The following is a 15,226-nucleotide window of genomic DNA, read 5'->3' as shown; positions in this document are numbered from 1 at the left end:
TAGAACTAACTATAATATTGTCCTTCCTACTTTTGCATGCACAGTACCCTCTGGTGGTCACACCTTGGGGTCTGTCTAATGAAGGTTTGTTATCTTCTTCACCTTGTACTTTCTCCTTTCCATTTATGTGCGCGTTCTGTCATTGTTTACCACTTCAGCAGTTTTGCTGTTTTACAAACTCAGCTAATTTAATCATTTAAGTTCTCCTTTGGGCACCGTGTTCCTTCTTCAACCTCGATTTTGTGGCTAAACCTGAGTCTTATCACACGAGGCCCTTACAATTGAGCAATTCATCAATCCCTTCGGCTTACCATGTTACATATTTTGTGTTTTATACTCTTTTTTTTTTTTTCAACCTTTTCACGCCTCGCACCTCAGCGGCGCCAACATGGCCGCCCGCCTCACGCGCCCCGCCCCGCCCGCCATGCTGCGCGGCGGGGCCGTCGCCATGGCAACGCGCCCCTGACGTCATCGCTGCGCGCGCGGCGCCGTCGGCGCAGGCGCAGGGGGCGCGGCTGTGGCGGTGCGGGCTGGGAGCGGGCCCGGGGGGGGGGGGGCTGCTTTTTGGGGGGGATTTCTGCTTTTTTGGGGTATTTCTGCTTTTTGGGGAGGTCTGATTTGGGGAGCTTTCTGCTTTTTTGGGGGGGGGGGGGGGGGCTGTTTTTTAGGGGGGGCTGGTGTCTGCTTTTTGGGAGGGAGGGTCTGCTTTTTTGGGGGGATTTCTGCTTTTTGGGGGGATTTCTGCTTTTTGGGGGGGATTTCTGCTTTTTGGGGAGGTCTGATTTGGGGAGATTTCTGCTTTTTTGGGGGGGGCTGGTGGTGTCTGCTTTTTGGGAGGGAGGGTCTGCTTTTTTGGGGGATTTCTGCTTTTTTGGGGGATTTCTGCTTTTTTGGGGGATTTCTGCTTTTTTGGGGGATTTCTGCTTTTTTGGGGGATTTCTGCTTTTTTGGGGGATTTCTGCTTTTTGGGGAGGTCTGATTTGGGGAGATTTCTGCTTTTTTGGGGGGTCTGCTTTTTGGGGGGGGCTGGTGGTGTCTGCTTTTTGGGGGGGATTTCTGCTTTTTTGGGGGGGATTTCTGCTTTTTGGGGGGGATTTCTGATTTCTTTGGGGGTTTTGCTCTTTTGTGGGCATCTCCTTTTTGCGTGTTCTGCTGTTTTTTTGGGGGGGTTGCTTTTTTGGGGGAGGTCTGTTTTTTCCTGGGGGGTTCTTTTTTCACGGGGGGGGGGTTGGGGGTTTGCTCCTTTGGCAGGGATTCTGCTCCTTTTGGGGGGGGTTCTTTTTTGTGGGTTGCTTTTTTTGGGGACTTCTGCTTTTTTCAGGGGGTTCTGCTTTTTTGGGGGGTCGTCTTTGGGGAGGGTCTTTTTTTTTTAGGGGGGTTCTGCTATTTTTTGGGGGGTCTGCTATTTTTTGGGAGGGGTTCTGCTATTTTTTGGGAGGGGCCTGCTTTTGGGGGGGGGTCTGCTTTTTGGGGGATCTGCAGGAGGGTGTAGGTCAGGGGGAGATGCTGGGAAGTGAGAAGGAATTTAAGGGTCTGTGCTTCGGGCTGCCACTGTTTTCAGTGCGGGGAGAGAAACCTCAGGGCTCAAACCACGTGAAAAACTTTCCCAAGCTATCCCAGGCAACTTGTATAATTTCATTACGTTTATATATATCATATATATTTATTTTATATTCCGTGTTCTTGTACAATTCTTCCAGTAGTCGTGGTCCTGCGTTGCCTCTGAACCCCACCAGTAAGCGGCAGGAACGTGATTTTGGTAGGAAGCAACGTTCAGTTGAAGTATTCGTCCCCAAACCCAAACCGTTCGAGTTCCCATCTAGTGAAGAACTAAATAACGAGTTTTTAAGCGAGTGGCAGGTTGGAATGGCAAGCTTTGGTGGCAGGACTGGCGGAAAAAGTCCCCGGTGTTATTTCTTTCACGTGATGAGGCGTTTTGGGGCGTAAAGGTAGTAAGTTGTCAAGGGAGCGTTGGGATGTACCGGCTGGCAGGAGGCTGCTTTACAGTCAGAAAATATTTCTGCCTCCCAGCGGGAGTGGGAATTTTCCCTAGAAAAGCTTCTCCCTTGCTTGGAGAAGACGGGAGCTTTGCCCCTTACCTCTGCGGGATGTTACCTTTCCAAAATGAGGCTGGGTTCTGTCCGTCTCCTTTCATCGGCACCTCGGTGGAGAAAACGGGTGCTGCCTCGCAGTGACGAGGTGCTGGTGCTGACAGCAGGATTCACTGGAGAAATATAAACGATTTGTACATGGTAAAAAGAATCTGTGCCCTTTTTTGTATTCACTAAACGACCCAAGGTCTAAAGGTAAAGCCAAATTATATAGTTTGTTTTGGGTTACTCATTTTTCTTTAATTGTATGCTGACTGAGAACCTTACTGTGTAAAAGCTGACAGATTCTGTCGTTCCTCTGTGTTTGCTGTTACAGGTCATGACGGCGGAACAGAGTCCGGCGACTTCCCTCATTGACAGGACCATCAAGATGAGGAAGGAGACGGAGGCCCGGAAGGTGGTCTTGGCCTGGGGACTCCTTAACGTGTCTGTTGCAGGCATGATATACACTGAAATGTGTGTTGATTGGCATATCCGGCACAAACGAGCAAAGCATCCTGCTTTGCTCATCCCTAAATGTTTCTTTGGACCCAATTGCTGCTAAAAGGTAACTTACTGGTTTTCTTTTCAGGACTGGAAAACTCATAAGCTCCTATTACAACATAACATACTGGCCCCTCTGGTATATTGGTGAGTTGCTGCAGCGTTTAAATTAATTTTCAGGGTTCTCTTCTTTTTTTTTCTTTTCTTTTTTGTTTTCAGCTGTCAGTTTTCTTGACAGAGATGTTATTTTTGAGCCAGCATTTTTTTTCTTTCTCTTCTTTCTCCTCCCCCCTCCCCCCCCCCCCCTCGCTCTCTCTCCTCTCTCCTTTTCCTTCTCTTTTCTTTGCACCCAAACTTTGTTTTTCCTCCGTGAAACTTTTGGGATCTTATCATTTTTTAGTGACAAGTAAAGAGTGACAACAGTTTTCTTACTTACATCTTGAAGGGCACAAAGAGCTCATTTGGTTCCTTAAGTCTGGCTAATGTGTCTAATGTTAAAGGCTTTGGATAACCCTGCAGATTTTACTGCTGTGTTACCTTGTGGCATACGTGGTGTTTCCCAATAATTAAAGTTTGTTTCAGGTGAGTAGACTCTAAGCTAGATGTATCAAATACAACTAGAGGATGAAAAGGAGCAAGAGGGGGAGAAAAATCATGAGACAAGTGGTGATTTGTCAGAAGGTATTTGAGAAAGTGTGAAACTGTTTCAGTAGTTTGTCCTTTTTGGGAAATAACCTTCCATTAAAAATAATATCTTTAGCAATATGGATTAATGTCAGTGTAGAAAGAAAAATTACCTGCGATGTTTCTTTTGTAAGAAGGTGAAGAAATCTTACATCCTTGCCCAAGCTGGTACTTACCTGAAGCACCGATAATGACATATTTTTAATGAGCATATTCCTGTTTTTTCCAAGGCACGTGCTTGCATTATTCCCCGTGCTCAAACTACCCAGTATCGTAAAAGCTTCTGTGATTTTTCTAGAGCTTGCGCTTGCCTCTTTGTTCAGCCTGAACGCCTTATTTGATTTCTGGAGGTACTTCAAATACACGGTGGCACCAACGAGCTTGGTGATGAGCCCCGGACAGCAGACCCTGCTGGGGCTGCAGAATGCAGGTGGGTGTGATGAGCGTCTCTGGCTGCCTTTCTCTGGTGCCCGATTCTGTAGTGAAGTGAGTTCTGAACTACCCCGTCTGAGACGAGCAGTAAGCTCAGTTATCTGCAGCTTATTCAAACTCAGAACATCAAGTGGTAACTTGAGTGTTTGTGAGAACTGGAGGGGAAATGCACGGTAAATAAAGGGGCAGGATAGCTGGCTGCTGAAGGACTGCAAAAAACTCAAGTATTGTGAGGCTGGACGAGGAATTCGTAACCTGTACGTGGGTCTGGGAGCAAGACAGAGAGTGCAGGTTTATATTTAATTTTAATATCCTAGTTATATGACATGGGGTAAAGAACCAAATCAGAGGGACAGACAGGTGCCGGTGTGAAGTCTGAAAATGACAGCCTAGAGAGCAGTCGCTCAGAAAGGTGGTGAACACTACAGCAAATTTCTCAAGTCCAGCAGAAGCTGACAAGGTAAATACAGCAGGAGCAGAATGCTAGTCCGGTGGTGTGGCCCTACAGAAGGGTACGTGGATGGCAGTAGTGCTGTATCACCACAGCTCACGGATCGTTTGCACAGATATGCGAAAACTTTCCATATACTAAAGATGCGTAAAGTATGCAGGTAGAGGAGCCGATTAAATAGGTTATGCAGGGTGCCTGGTAGCATTAACTGAAACGTGAAATTGAGACCCGTGACCACAGCACAGTACAAATCCTGTAGTCTCAGCCTTCCTTTTTCTTCTGTCAGTGGCTTGACTGCAGAGTTTTGGGGGGTTCAGATCTTTCTAATGTTCCTTCTAGCACCTTTATAAAATTGCCTTACAATTGTATTATGTGCATGCATTTACAGGGAGGAGGGAGGTTTGTTGCTGTTGCATCCACAACAGTAATTCTGTTTTTTTTCCCTTTTGCAGCGGTACAGACAACTCCACCCCGTGAGCTGGCAGCAAAGAAAGTCCCTTCTTCGACGCCTTCTCCTCCGATCCAGGGGCAGAGCGTGCTGAGTTACAGCCCGTCCCGCTCCCCAAGCGCCAGCCCCAAGTTTGCTACCGGTTGTATCACAGGGTACAGCCCTCAGCTGCAGGCTCTGTCGAACAACAGCGCTTCCTACAGCAGTAACCTCACCTACTCGCCAAGCAGCAGCTACAGCAAGGTAACGAGCGAGGCAGCTCCAAAAGGTGAAGGTTGGATTTGCTCGTCGTGTCCTTGTGTTGTGCCATGGAAGGTGAACAGCAGGTAGCAGAGTTGTGCTGACGTGTGTGTGCTCCGCTTGTAAGGTGGATGTAAAATTGTCCCATCGGGATTTGTCCTCTTTCTCTGGTTTCTCTTTATTTTAGAGTAGCTGGTTTGTTTCAGGACAAAGCAAAAATAAGAAACTAAAATGTAAATACAGAGCAGCGAAAAAGAAAGCGCAACTGAACAAGAGTCTCTTATATTAATGTAGTTTGCGAATCAAAGTGGAATTCTGTCCCATAGACACAACTGTCTGCTTTCCTTTGCCAAAGATGTCCAGCTTCAGCCCATCTCCTAGTGGATCGCCGCACCCCGCGAGTATCGGACCGATGGAAGGCGGAGGGCTGAGGTCTCGGTACCGCTCCTCACCCATTCTGTATAATTCTCCTACTGGCAAAGAAGACTACATGACAGACCTCAAGTCACTGGACACCTTCCTTCGAAGCGAAGAAGAGAAACAGCACCGAGTTCAACTGGGTAAATAAACAGAACGATTTGATCTGAAAAGCTTGGCAGTGGAGGTGTTGCTTGGATGCAAGAGGTGCTTTTGCAGATGGAGAAAGTTGTGAAGGACTCCAGCAGAAAGCACCAGAAACTAAACCCAGCTCATGTATGGTATCACCTGTGAACCTGGTAAAGGTTGAAAAGTTTAGTCTTCTACTGGATAATTAAGACATGAGGTAGAACGCCATAATTTCTACACGTCCCTACGGCTTAGGAGCTTCGGAAAGTTTGCTCCAACTCCTTATGTCCCGTTGTAAAGGATCTAAAATCCTTCGTATGGGTGGGATAAGTGCTGCTGAGCGGAGCATTGGGCTTCATCGAAGTGTGTGCTGATGGGTTATGTCGGAGCGTGGGTTGGCTGGGGGGGACCATGACAAAAAGCTTTATCACCTCGATGAGAGGTGTATCTTGGGGAGAAGGCATTGCAGATAAAGAGTGAATTACCTGCAGGCGGTTCTTGTCCTGGACAGGGACAATGCTTATCGTGATAAAGAATGAAATCAGTGTTTAGGCAAACTGGCTTCGGTGTGTGTGTGTGTTCAGGGTAATTCGTGTCTGTTTCTCTAACCAAAGCCGTGCTACGCTGACCTATTTACTGCCTGTGCTGTTGCTTCCAGAGTTACTTGGCCATAATTGTACATGCATGGTTTGTTTCAGGAAGTTCGGATTCCAGCTCTCCTTCCAGCAGCCCAACGTTTTGGAACTACAGCCGTTCCATGGGAGACTACGTGCAGATTCTGAGAAAGTTCCAGTATCAGCTGGCTTGCAGGTCCCAGGCTCCATCAGCACACAAAGATGAAGCTGATCTGAGCTCGAAACAGGCTGCAGAAGAGGTAAATTCAGCAGCGAGGTAGCCAAGGGAAAGAAATAGGTCTAAAATAAACAGCTTCATCCAACAGTTTGGATTTGAGCTGTATCAGAAATGCTGGAGAGAGATAGAGAAATCCTGTAGCATTTAACCCATCGTCATACAGCTTGTAAGTTCCGTGTCACTGTAAAGGGACATTTCAAATTCCGAGTTGTCGTTGAAAAATGATTTTTCCCTTGGAAAGCAAGGAGTGCTCTGGATAAAATATATGTGTGACGTAAAAATTGACTTAAAGTGGATCTGTATATTTGTGTGTATTGTGTATATCTGAAGGATATAAAACATTCTTCTTCACACTCGCATTTCAAAGAAGTCTGATTTGAAGAAGTAACATTTATGTCTTCAATTAAATTTGATCAATTTTTTTATTTTTTTTACCTAAACCTAATGCAGCTTCCTAATTTGAATACCTTTCAAATCTATCCTACAGTTTAGACCAATGTTATCTTAGCAGAACTGAGAGCTTAAAAATTATTTTGGACTCCTGCACGGGCGTTGTCCCGTGAATAAAGAGCAGGAGTGTAGTATTTAAGCTGCTGTAGAAGTCATGATGCAGCCAGCAGACACATGAATTTGGGAACATGTGATTTGAATTACGTGCTGTAGTTAGTACGAGAGAATATTTTAGCCCCTAGAAACTCCTTTGGTGTTACCGTATAATAATGTGTTTTCGATAGGTTTGGGCACGGGTGACGATGAATCGACAGCTACTTGATCACATGGATTCCTGGACCGCTAAGTTCAGAAACGTAAGTCCTGTCCCTGAGGACTGCGTGGCTTTTAAAAACAGGCAGAGAGGAGTGGAAAAGTGCCTCCACCTCCCCTGTGCGCCTAGGGCGGCGGGAGGAATTGCGCCCTCTGTTTGGGGACTGGGGTGGGCTTGTGCAAGGAGATAATGACAGCACGGTTGCGAGAAGGGAGTACTGAGATGTGTTTGCAACCTGACCTAGGTGCTTTGTGGCCTGGAAATTATGCGGTTGTAAAGTTTAGCCTCCTTCGAATGACAAGCAGAAAAAAAAAAAAGCGTCTTAGATAGGAGAAGATTTGTTTTTCCTTTTGGGAGCTCAGATGGCTGAGTTAATGTTTCTGCAGCGTTTCAAACTTGTTCTCCTCGGCTCAAAGTGCGGAAAATTCCAACCCAGAAGTTGACTTTTTCTGACAATCCTGAGCAACGTCATAAAAATAAAAGCTAAAAATCTTGATCTTATCACTAGGACCTGCTATAGCAAAGATTTAGTTGCACACGATGGCAATGATATTAGTAAATCCAACTTTGAATCCCCTATGGTCATTAACATCTTTCAAGTATGTGGTTTTGCTTATTTAAGAGAAAAATAGTAGCGAGATGGGTGAAAAGTAAAGGCTTGTGTGAGATCCTTACGAGATTCCTGAGCATCTTTTCAAAAAAGTAGGGCCAGCTTGCTTCGCTTCCCGAATCCTGTAACGTACAAATACCATGTGGGGTGGTCATCAGCTCCTTGTTTTCCTGAAACCGGTTTGAGAGGGAGTTGACCCATCTAAGTATAAATTATCTTTATGGACGAAGGGCTGTGCTCCGTAATGCCCCTTTCCTCATTGTTCAGAAAAGCTTTATCTGGGACTTGCTAGAGATTTGTTTGCCTAACTCCTTTACATTGATTTTTCTGGCCTTTTAGAAGGTATTAGTCATTTAAGTTCAGCCTAAGTTGGCATTGTAATTTACTTGCTGTGCTCCTTGGTTGGTTTCAGTGTTCCTGTTGGTAAGCGTTTTTGTGATTGTACCAATGAGTAGGGTGTAAGCTGAGGGTTTGGGGTTTTTTTTTAGGGTATTCTCATTGCTTCCGAGCTTTTGACTTTTCATTTTTCTTTCCTAGTGGATTAATGAAACTATTCTCGTGCCGCTTGTCCAAGAGATCGAGTCTGTGAGCACTCAGCTGAGAAGAATGGGGTGTCCGGAGCTGCAGATCGGAGGTAGGATGCAGCAGGAGCTTTGGGGTTCTCGTTGGTGGCTGATGGCGGGACGCTCCATAGCTGGGGCATCGAATGGGTGCCATTTAAATTCAGTTTGCTGGAGGCTACTGTTCCATTTCCATTGTGTGTTGGTGTGGGCTTGTTTCACATCATTAATTTCATTAAGCTGGAAAGAAAGGTTCTTCGAAGGACTTCTGGAAATACTGACGAAGGCATGGTGATTTTTGTCTCGTATAAAATTCATAAACCTCTTTTTTTTTTCCCCCCTAAACTTACTCCTCAGGAATTACAGGATCAAATTATCATCCATTATTGTACATTAAACTGTCAGAAAACATTTTAAGGATAGATGTGCTGTAAGCTCTGTTTCCAGTACTACGTGCTTTTCCAAACTCTTCCTTAAAATTAGCTGCTTTCTGAAAGAACTACTTGGGTAAAATTCTGATAAGCTCGAGCTCTCTTTTTCATTTGGCTATACAATTCTGAAGGGACTTCTCTTGTCACTTCAATTTGATATCCCCTTCAGCAAGAAGAGGCTTCGATCTGCTGCCTTTAAATGAAACCCGCTTTTTGTGGGCCGGCTGTAGTGTCTGCTGAAGAGCTGCCTCTGTTGTGATGCCTGGGGAAAACTGATCGCCTCCACCTGGTTGCTCTCCCTGTGCTCTTCAAGGTGGATGTTGGTTCTTCGTAGCTTTTACCTGCTGTAATGTAAAGCAGATGTCCGCTACTTCGCTGCCCTTGAACGGAGCGTTTAGGGTGCTGCGTCACGTGTTAAGTATTTCTAGGACTTCAAATAGTGGGCCAGAAAGGAGAGCTCTTTGTATCGAGGCCTGTAAGGGTGGCTGCTGATGGGTGCTGCCTGTTCTCGTGTTGCAGAAGCCAGCATCAGCAGCCTGAAGCAGGCAGCGCTTGTCAAAGCTCCGCTCATTCCGACCCTGAACGCTATCGTGCAGTACCTGGATCTCACACCCAACCAGGAATACCTGGTCGAAAGGATCAAAGGTGCGTGGTGTCGCTGTGCTAACGTTAAAAGACTTCAGTTACTGCAGTCAGGCGCTGCTGGTGTGGGACGCTGATGTCTGAACATCTCAGCTGAAGCGCCGCAGGGATGAGAGCTGCTTTTAAGTGGGAGAGACGTCTTCACAGCCTTCTATTTTTATAGCAACACCATGCTGCAGGACTTGGATGTAGCTGTTTTTAGTATTTTTAAAAGCTTTATCTTGCGTTCCTCCTGTGTGCTGGGGTTGTAAAGTGCTGGACTTAATCCCTTCGTTAATTACAAAAAAAAAATTGTCCTGTAAATTTGCTCCCCCTACATTTACATCTTTACAAGCATTTCATTAGTTGTTTTTTTTTTCCTATTTTCTATGCTGTAAATATGCTTGAAGTCCCTGAAACTAGCATAGAGTACCGCTCCCGTATGCTTTACCCCCGGTAACTGAATAAATCTTGTTGCTTTCAGAGCTTTCTCAGGGCGGATGCATGAGTTCCTTCCGATGGAACAGAGGAGGGGATTTCAAAGGCCGTAAGTGGGACACTGACCTGCCCACCGACTCTGCTGTAAGTTTTTGAAGACAACTCTGTACAGCTGCTTAAAGTGGGTTGCCTGTCAGCATCGGTTTTGGAGGTGGTGGCCAGTAAGTCTTTTGAGGAACTCGGTAAAAATCCTGTTTGCATCACGACACAGATAACCCCATTGTAGTCAGTGAGATTATATGGGGAATAATACAAATGGGATTAGACGTTGTGTTTGTTGCAAAAATGCAATTGAGTATCTTAATCTTAGGCCAGCCTCTTACTTAAACTCATCTGAAAGAATCCGAGATAACTGGGGAGCAGCCTGACAGGTAGGGGTCTTGCTGGGGCAGTTCTCTTGCTATATGTAAAAACAAAAAGCAAACTTTGTGCCTTAACTAAATCTAGTGATTTCTAACGCAAGAGAAAGCTTGCACCTTGTTCTCACTTTATTTACTGTAATGGACAAGGGAAAAATGGAGATTGGGTGGCATGTCTGCTCCTTGATTCCATATTTTTGGAGAAATTTGAAGATACTGCGTATTTTACTTGAGACTTACAGGGGTGCTTATCCCATTAATCTGAAAGGTCAGGATAACATGACCTACGTGTAAACAATGACTTGAAAAGCCAACTTAAATTAATTAATAAAAACTAAAACCACAGAACAATCCAGGAAGTAGAAACAGGCCTTGCAGTGTGAGCCTTCAGTTAAACTCTGTATTTGAAAGTAGAGTTAGTGATTTTTTTTTCCCCCACTGTATATGGATATTCAGTTACTTGGGAGAATATACAATGGGAAATCTGAATGTCAGAACTTTACAACTTGCTGACAAAGATGTCATGAAATTCAGCTGCTGGAAGCCAAACTTGGACAAAATCAGCCTTGAAATAGGATTTACTTTTCTCGTTGTGAAGATGATTAAATATTTGATTGTGACTGGCTGCTGAGCAACTCTTAAGAGCAAGCCGAACAGCTTGGAAGTGTTTAAAGATCCCGAGACAGAGTATCACACCCTCAAATTCAGTCTTTTATCAAAACCAGGTAAGATAGGTAGTATTGGGCAGTATAATAAACTTCTAGATAAGGTCATGCTGTAGATAACACAGAAAGTATCGATTACAGAGTAATTTCGTCACATTGCCCACGTAAAATGTTGAGAATTGGGTTAAAACATGCAGAACGTGCAGCGTTCTCGCTGTTGGGTACTCAGATATTCTTCCTAGGACTTTATTCCAAAATCTTGGCGTAGTTAGTAAGGCTCATGGGCATCTCGGGTTTCTCCAATTATGTTTGTTTTGCCTGCTTTGAGCAAAAAGGAGAAATTTGCTAGATAAGGGGTAGTGTTTGCAAAACTGCAGATTAATTGCTTAATTAATCTGCTCTTCTAAGCCAAATCCTTGCAGCTAGAAGAAAACCCATCTCTGAAGCAGATGGCTTGTAGTTTGTGGCCCAGATATGCCACATAATGAGATCCGTGACTTTGCCAAATTCTGCGAGACGCCAGGATAAAGTTCCTTGCGTGTTAGCTGAGCTCCTGACATCCAGCATCAGTTCATCACGTCGTGCCTGACGCTGTTTCCTTTACTAGAAAAAAAATAAGCTTGTCTTCACCCCAGCGGCAGGCTTGGGCCACTGAAATGGTGCTTAAATGGTCCTAAACAGCGGGGTTAAGTCAGTGTTGCAACCAGGGACTATCAAGTGCCTGAGATAAAGGAAAGAAGGTCGAGGTATCGAGGTATCGTAGCACTCTGCCTCTCTCAGGACACTAAGTGCGATCTGTTTGTGTTTACCCAGATCATTATGCACGTGTTCTGCACTTACCTTGACTCCAGGCTGCCCCCTCACCCCAAGTATCCCGATGGCAAAACCTTCACTTCCCAGCACTTCATTCAGACGCCAGATAAACCAGGTACTGGCATTTGCGGAGCGCTCGCTAAACTTGCCGCTCGGACCGTGACAGCACCCTTGAAATCCCCTTTTTTCTCTTAAACTTTTCATTCGCAGACACTTCGAATGAAAACGTGTTTTGCATCTACCAAAGCAGCATCAACCCACCCCACTACGAGCTGATCTACCAGCGCCACGTCTACAACCTGCCCAAGGTACGATGGTCGTAGTGTTTTCCTGCTGTCAGAGGGGTGTCAGCAGATCGGCTTTTCTTCCTCTTGTTTTCAGGTGTTTTTGGGAACTAGCCGCACGTTGACTGTTTGCATTCTCAGTGCAGAAAGCAGACGTTAGCTTGGTCCTTGGTCACTACGTTGTACTTGGTCTGGTATTAAATAATACCTGTAATACCTATTTTAAGGTTCATAAGTACCTAGGCAGTAGCTCCTTGTTGGTTTTTTTTATTTTTTATTTTAGAATAAGTCATCCAAAAAAAAAAAAAAAGCCATGTAATCTGTGCAGTGCATCATCATCACTGCCTGGTGCTTGTCCGTAGGAATTCTGGGGGAAAGCTTTCAGCTTCAGAATGAAAAGAGTGAGATGGTACAAATTTTGATGTTTATATTGAGCCCTGGCTGTAGCCTGGATCTCTGCTTTCTGAGTGTTTGGGGATAACACTCCAGCCAAAAAGCGCTTTTTTTTTTCTGAGATTTGCCTGGTGGAAAGAAGTAAAGCATTAAGGCCAAAAGCCCAACGACACACACTGCGGTGCCATTTTGTGATGTCCGTATCGATGCTGCTTCCTGTCTGAAGTTATTGGTGGGATTCCTCATCAGTGACTCGATTTCTCACCCCTTTTCTCTTTCCGTGGACCCAGGGCAGAAACAACATGTTCCACACCTTGCTCATGTTTCTGTACATCATAAAGACAAAAGAATCCGGGATGCTTGGGTGAGTACCCGGCGCCGCCGTCGTGCTGTGGGCGAGACGCCGGGTGTCCTGTTGGAAGTGCCTCGTCTGAAGGCACCTCGAGCTGAAATCGCTCCAATATTAATGATAGTAAAATCAGCTCATTTGAAATAACAGCTTTTAAATAAAATTAGGTACGTTTTATTTGTGGGAGAATGTTGGGGGGGGGGAAGTTTTGTGCTTTACTCGGTCTTGTGCTGCTGGAAAATGTAGTTGAGCCCGTGCCAGGGAGCCGTGGCCTCGCCCAGCAGCCAGACTGCTGCTTTCTGGCCTGAGGTGCTCCGCTGTTGAAACCGGGGACAAATACTGCCGTCGTGCCATAACCTCTTGTTTTTGGCAAAATAAGTCGTGTTTGGAATATACACTGAAAGCCACGGGGGGAAATAAACGCGGCGTCCTGACTTGCCCTCTGTTCAGAGCTCTTTGTTCTGGAAGTGCCCTGCTTGCTGCAGGGCAGGGCGCGATCCCTGCCGGTGCGGTGGAAGGCCGAACCGTGGAAGCGGCAGCTTTTTTGTTTCTGTAACGGACGTCTGGTTTGAACAGGCGCTTTTATTTACTCGCATTTGATTGCGATAACTTTGTTTCTGCAGGCGTGTAAATCTTGGCTTGTCGGGAGTCAACGTCCTGTGGATTTTCGGAGAATAACAACAACTCTGGCGGGATTCCAGGCCAGAAGAGCGATGATCTGATCTGGCTTCTCCGGCAAGAGCAGGATTGTTATGTCGCTGACTTGAATACAGACGGCCTCTGAAACGAGATAATTCAGGCTCTGCTTTGTGGGCAGAGGGGAAGCGTTTGTAATTCCTCCGCGGGTTTTGTGAACGTATTCTTCAAAATGTTTTGCTGTTGCAGTGCTCCTACATACGAATCCCAGGCAGGTTTTCTCTTTCCAGCCCTTCGCCTGAGCGAGTCCTGCTTCGCAGGCCCTTTGCTGTTTGTGTTGCTTGTACTGTTCCCTGCCAGATCCATTTTTGTTGCTATTTTTAAGGATGATAAGAAAAAACATTAATTTTTATCCCTGACTGCTGCTCAAATTGGGGGCCGTGACCCTGCCAGTTGTGTCAGGTCTCTGTGTTGCGGATGGAAAGGAAAGAGAAAACCGTGCCGCTTTCAGTATGTAAGGTGTTTTTTAAAATATATTTTTATTTTTATAAGCAAAATAAGCGTGCCAGGCACATGTGACTGTCTTATGAGCTATGAAACACTGTGGGCATCTTGAGAACAACCGCCACATTACCCTGCCTTTGCTTTTTAATTTTTTAAATTATTTATTTTTTTTTAGCCTCTCATTGGCTTTTCTGCTAGTAACTTCTCCTGGGGGCCATACAGCCTGGCACGCAGCTTCAGCATCTCGCTGTGAGACCAGGCCGTATAAACCCAGCCCCGCTTTGGAATGGACCTTTTGGGGAAAAACACTAGCCTTTGTTTCAAAGAAGGGGTCCTGGAATATTTGCCAAAAAAAAAAAAACAACTTTTTTACGTGGGAATGGGGGAGAATCTGTTTGGAGCTCTGGCAAAGCAGGGTTTGAGAAGCGTACATAGTTTGTTATTTTTATAAACAGGGATAAAAATTCATTGCTGTTTGGTTTTTGTGGGCTTAAGGCAAGGATGTCGCCTCGTTTCCCTCTCTGTCTCAGCGACCGACCGCCCCCGGTGTTACTGTAAACTGCCAAAAAAAAACGTTTTGTACGGGGAGGAGGGAGAATTACACGGGCCTGTCACTGGAGCCAAGCGTACCGCGTTTTGTTATGAAAATATATTTTTGTACCCTGTTTTTCGGGTTGCCTTTGTTGTGCCAGCCTACGTCACGCGCTGACCCAGAAGGGGAACGGGAATTGGTGGTGGGCTCAGGGCAGGCGCCGGATTTTTGGCACGAGCCAAACCCAAGAGCTGCCTGCTCCTCGTGCCTCTGCCCCCCGGGGAGATGCAGATTTTTCCCCGGTGACTGACAACAAAAGGGCTCATTTGGTTCCTGGATTAATTGGGTTCACCTTATCGAACAGCTCTTTGGGTTTTTCCTGTGCTTCAGCATCACTAATTTAATTAATTGGGATTTGCACAAACGCTACCGAGGAGGAACAGTCAAGCTCTCAGCGCTCCGTTACTATCACATGCTAAAGCCTCGTTCTGTGCAGATTTTATTTTTTTTTTACCAAAAAATGGATGTTTGTCAAGAAAAGCCAGCCCCCTGCTCTGCCAGGGGCTGTCCCCAGCTCAGCAAGGGACACCCCCAGGGGCCTGGCCCCAAGAAACCTCACAACCCGCGTGCTGCCCCTGGGTCCTGCGTGCTCTTGGGGTCCTGTGCACCCCAAAAAAACAAGCACCCTGGTCCCTGTGAACCCCACTGCACCCTGGTTCCTGTGTGCCACGCTCCCCCCGCGCCCCAACGCAGCGTGCACCCCGATAATCCCTGCACCCTGCTCTCTGCGCACCCCAGTTCCCGTGCACCTGATGCATCGTGCACCCCATTCCCTGCGCATCCTAGGTACCCGTGGATCCCAATTCCTGGGTACCCCAATACACCGTGCGCTCCGGTCCCTGTGCACCCTGATGGCCCGCGCACCCCAAGGACACCACACAGCGCCCTGTGCACCCCAGTA

The 15,226-nt window shown here is 46.1% G+C and overlaps 1 protein-coding gene across 4 annotated transcripts; it reads left to right on the top strand.

Annotated features, from left to right (window-relative positions):
• The first annotated feature begins 453 nt into the window (after positions 1 to 453).
• TMEM209 (transmembrane protein 209) lies at positions 454 to 14,400 on the top strand. Of its 4 annotated transcripts, none has more exons than XM_080578202.1 (16): positions 454 to 523; positions 1,701 to 1,759; positions 2,428 to 2,567; positions 2,683 to 2,741; positions 3,577 to 3,708; positions 4,614 to 4,852; positions 5,205 to 5,409; positions 6,094 to 6,269; positions 6,982 to 7,053; positions 8,158 to 8,254; positions 9,131 to 9,256; positions 9,717 to 9,814; positions 11,568 to 11,682; positions 11,778 to 11,875; positions 12,535 to 12,608; positions 13,217 to 14,400. In XM_080578202.1, exons 3-16 carry the CDS (start codon positions 2,431 to 2,433, stop codon positions 13,269 to 13,271), a joined length of 1,683 nt encoding a protein of 560 aa, XP_080434328.1. In that variant the 5' UTR covers positions 454 to 523; positions 1,701 to 1,759; positions 2,428 to 2,430; the 3' UTR covers positions 13,272 to 14,400. The 4 variants fall into 4 exon arrangements, with proteins under 4 accessions (XP_080434328.1, XP_080434329.1, XP_080434327.1 ...); XM_080578203.1 differs by having other exon boundaries at positions 494 to 523; positions 1,704 to 1,759; XM_080578201.1 differs by lacking the exon at positions 454 to 523 and having other exon boundaries at positions 1,477 to 1,759.
• Positions 14,401 to 15,226: the final 826 nt, after the last annotated feature.

The sequence above is a fragment of the Anser brachyrhynchus genome (assembly GCF_964034855.1).
Source record: "Anser brachyrhynchus genome assembly, chromosome: 1".
NCBI lineage: Eukaryota > Metazoa > Chordata > Aves > Anseriformes > Anatidae > Anser > Anser brachyrhynchus.
This window is presented reverse-complemented; position numbering and strand designations above follow the sequence as displayed.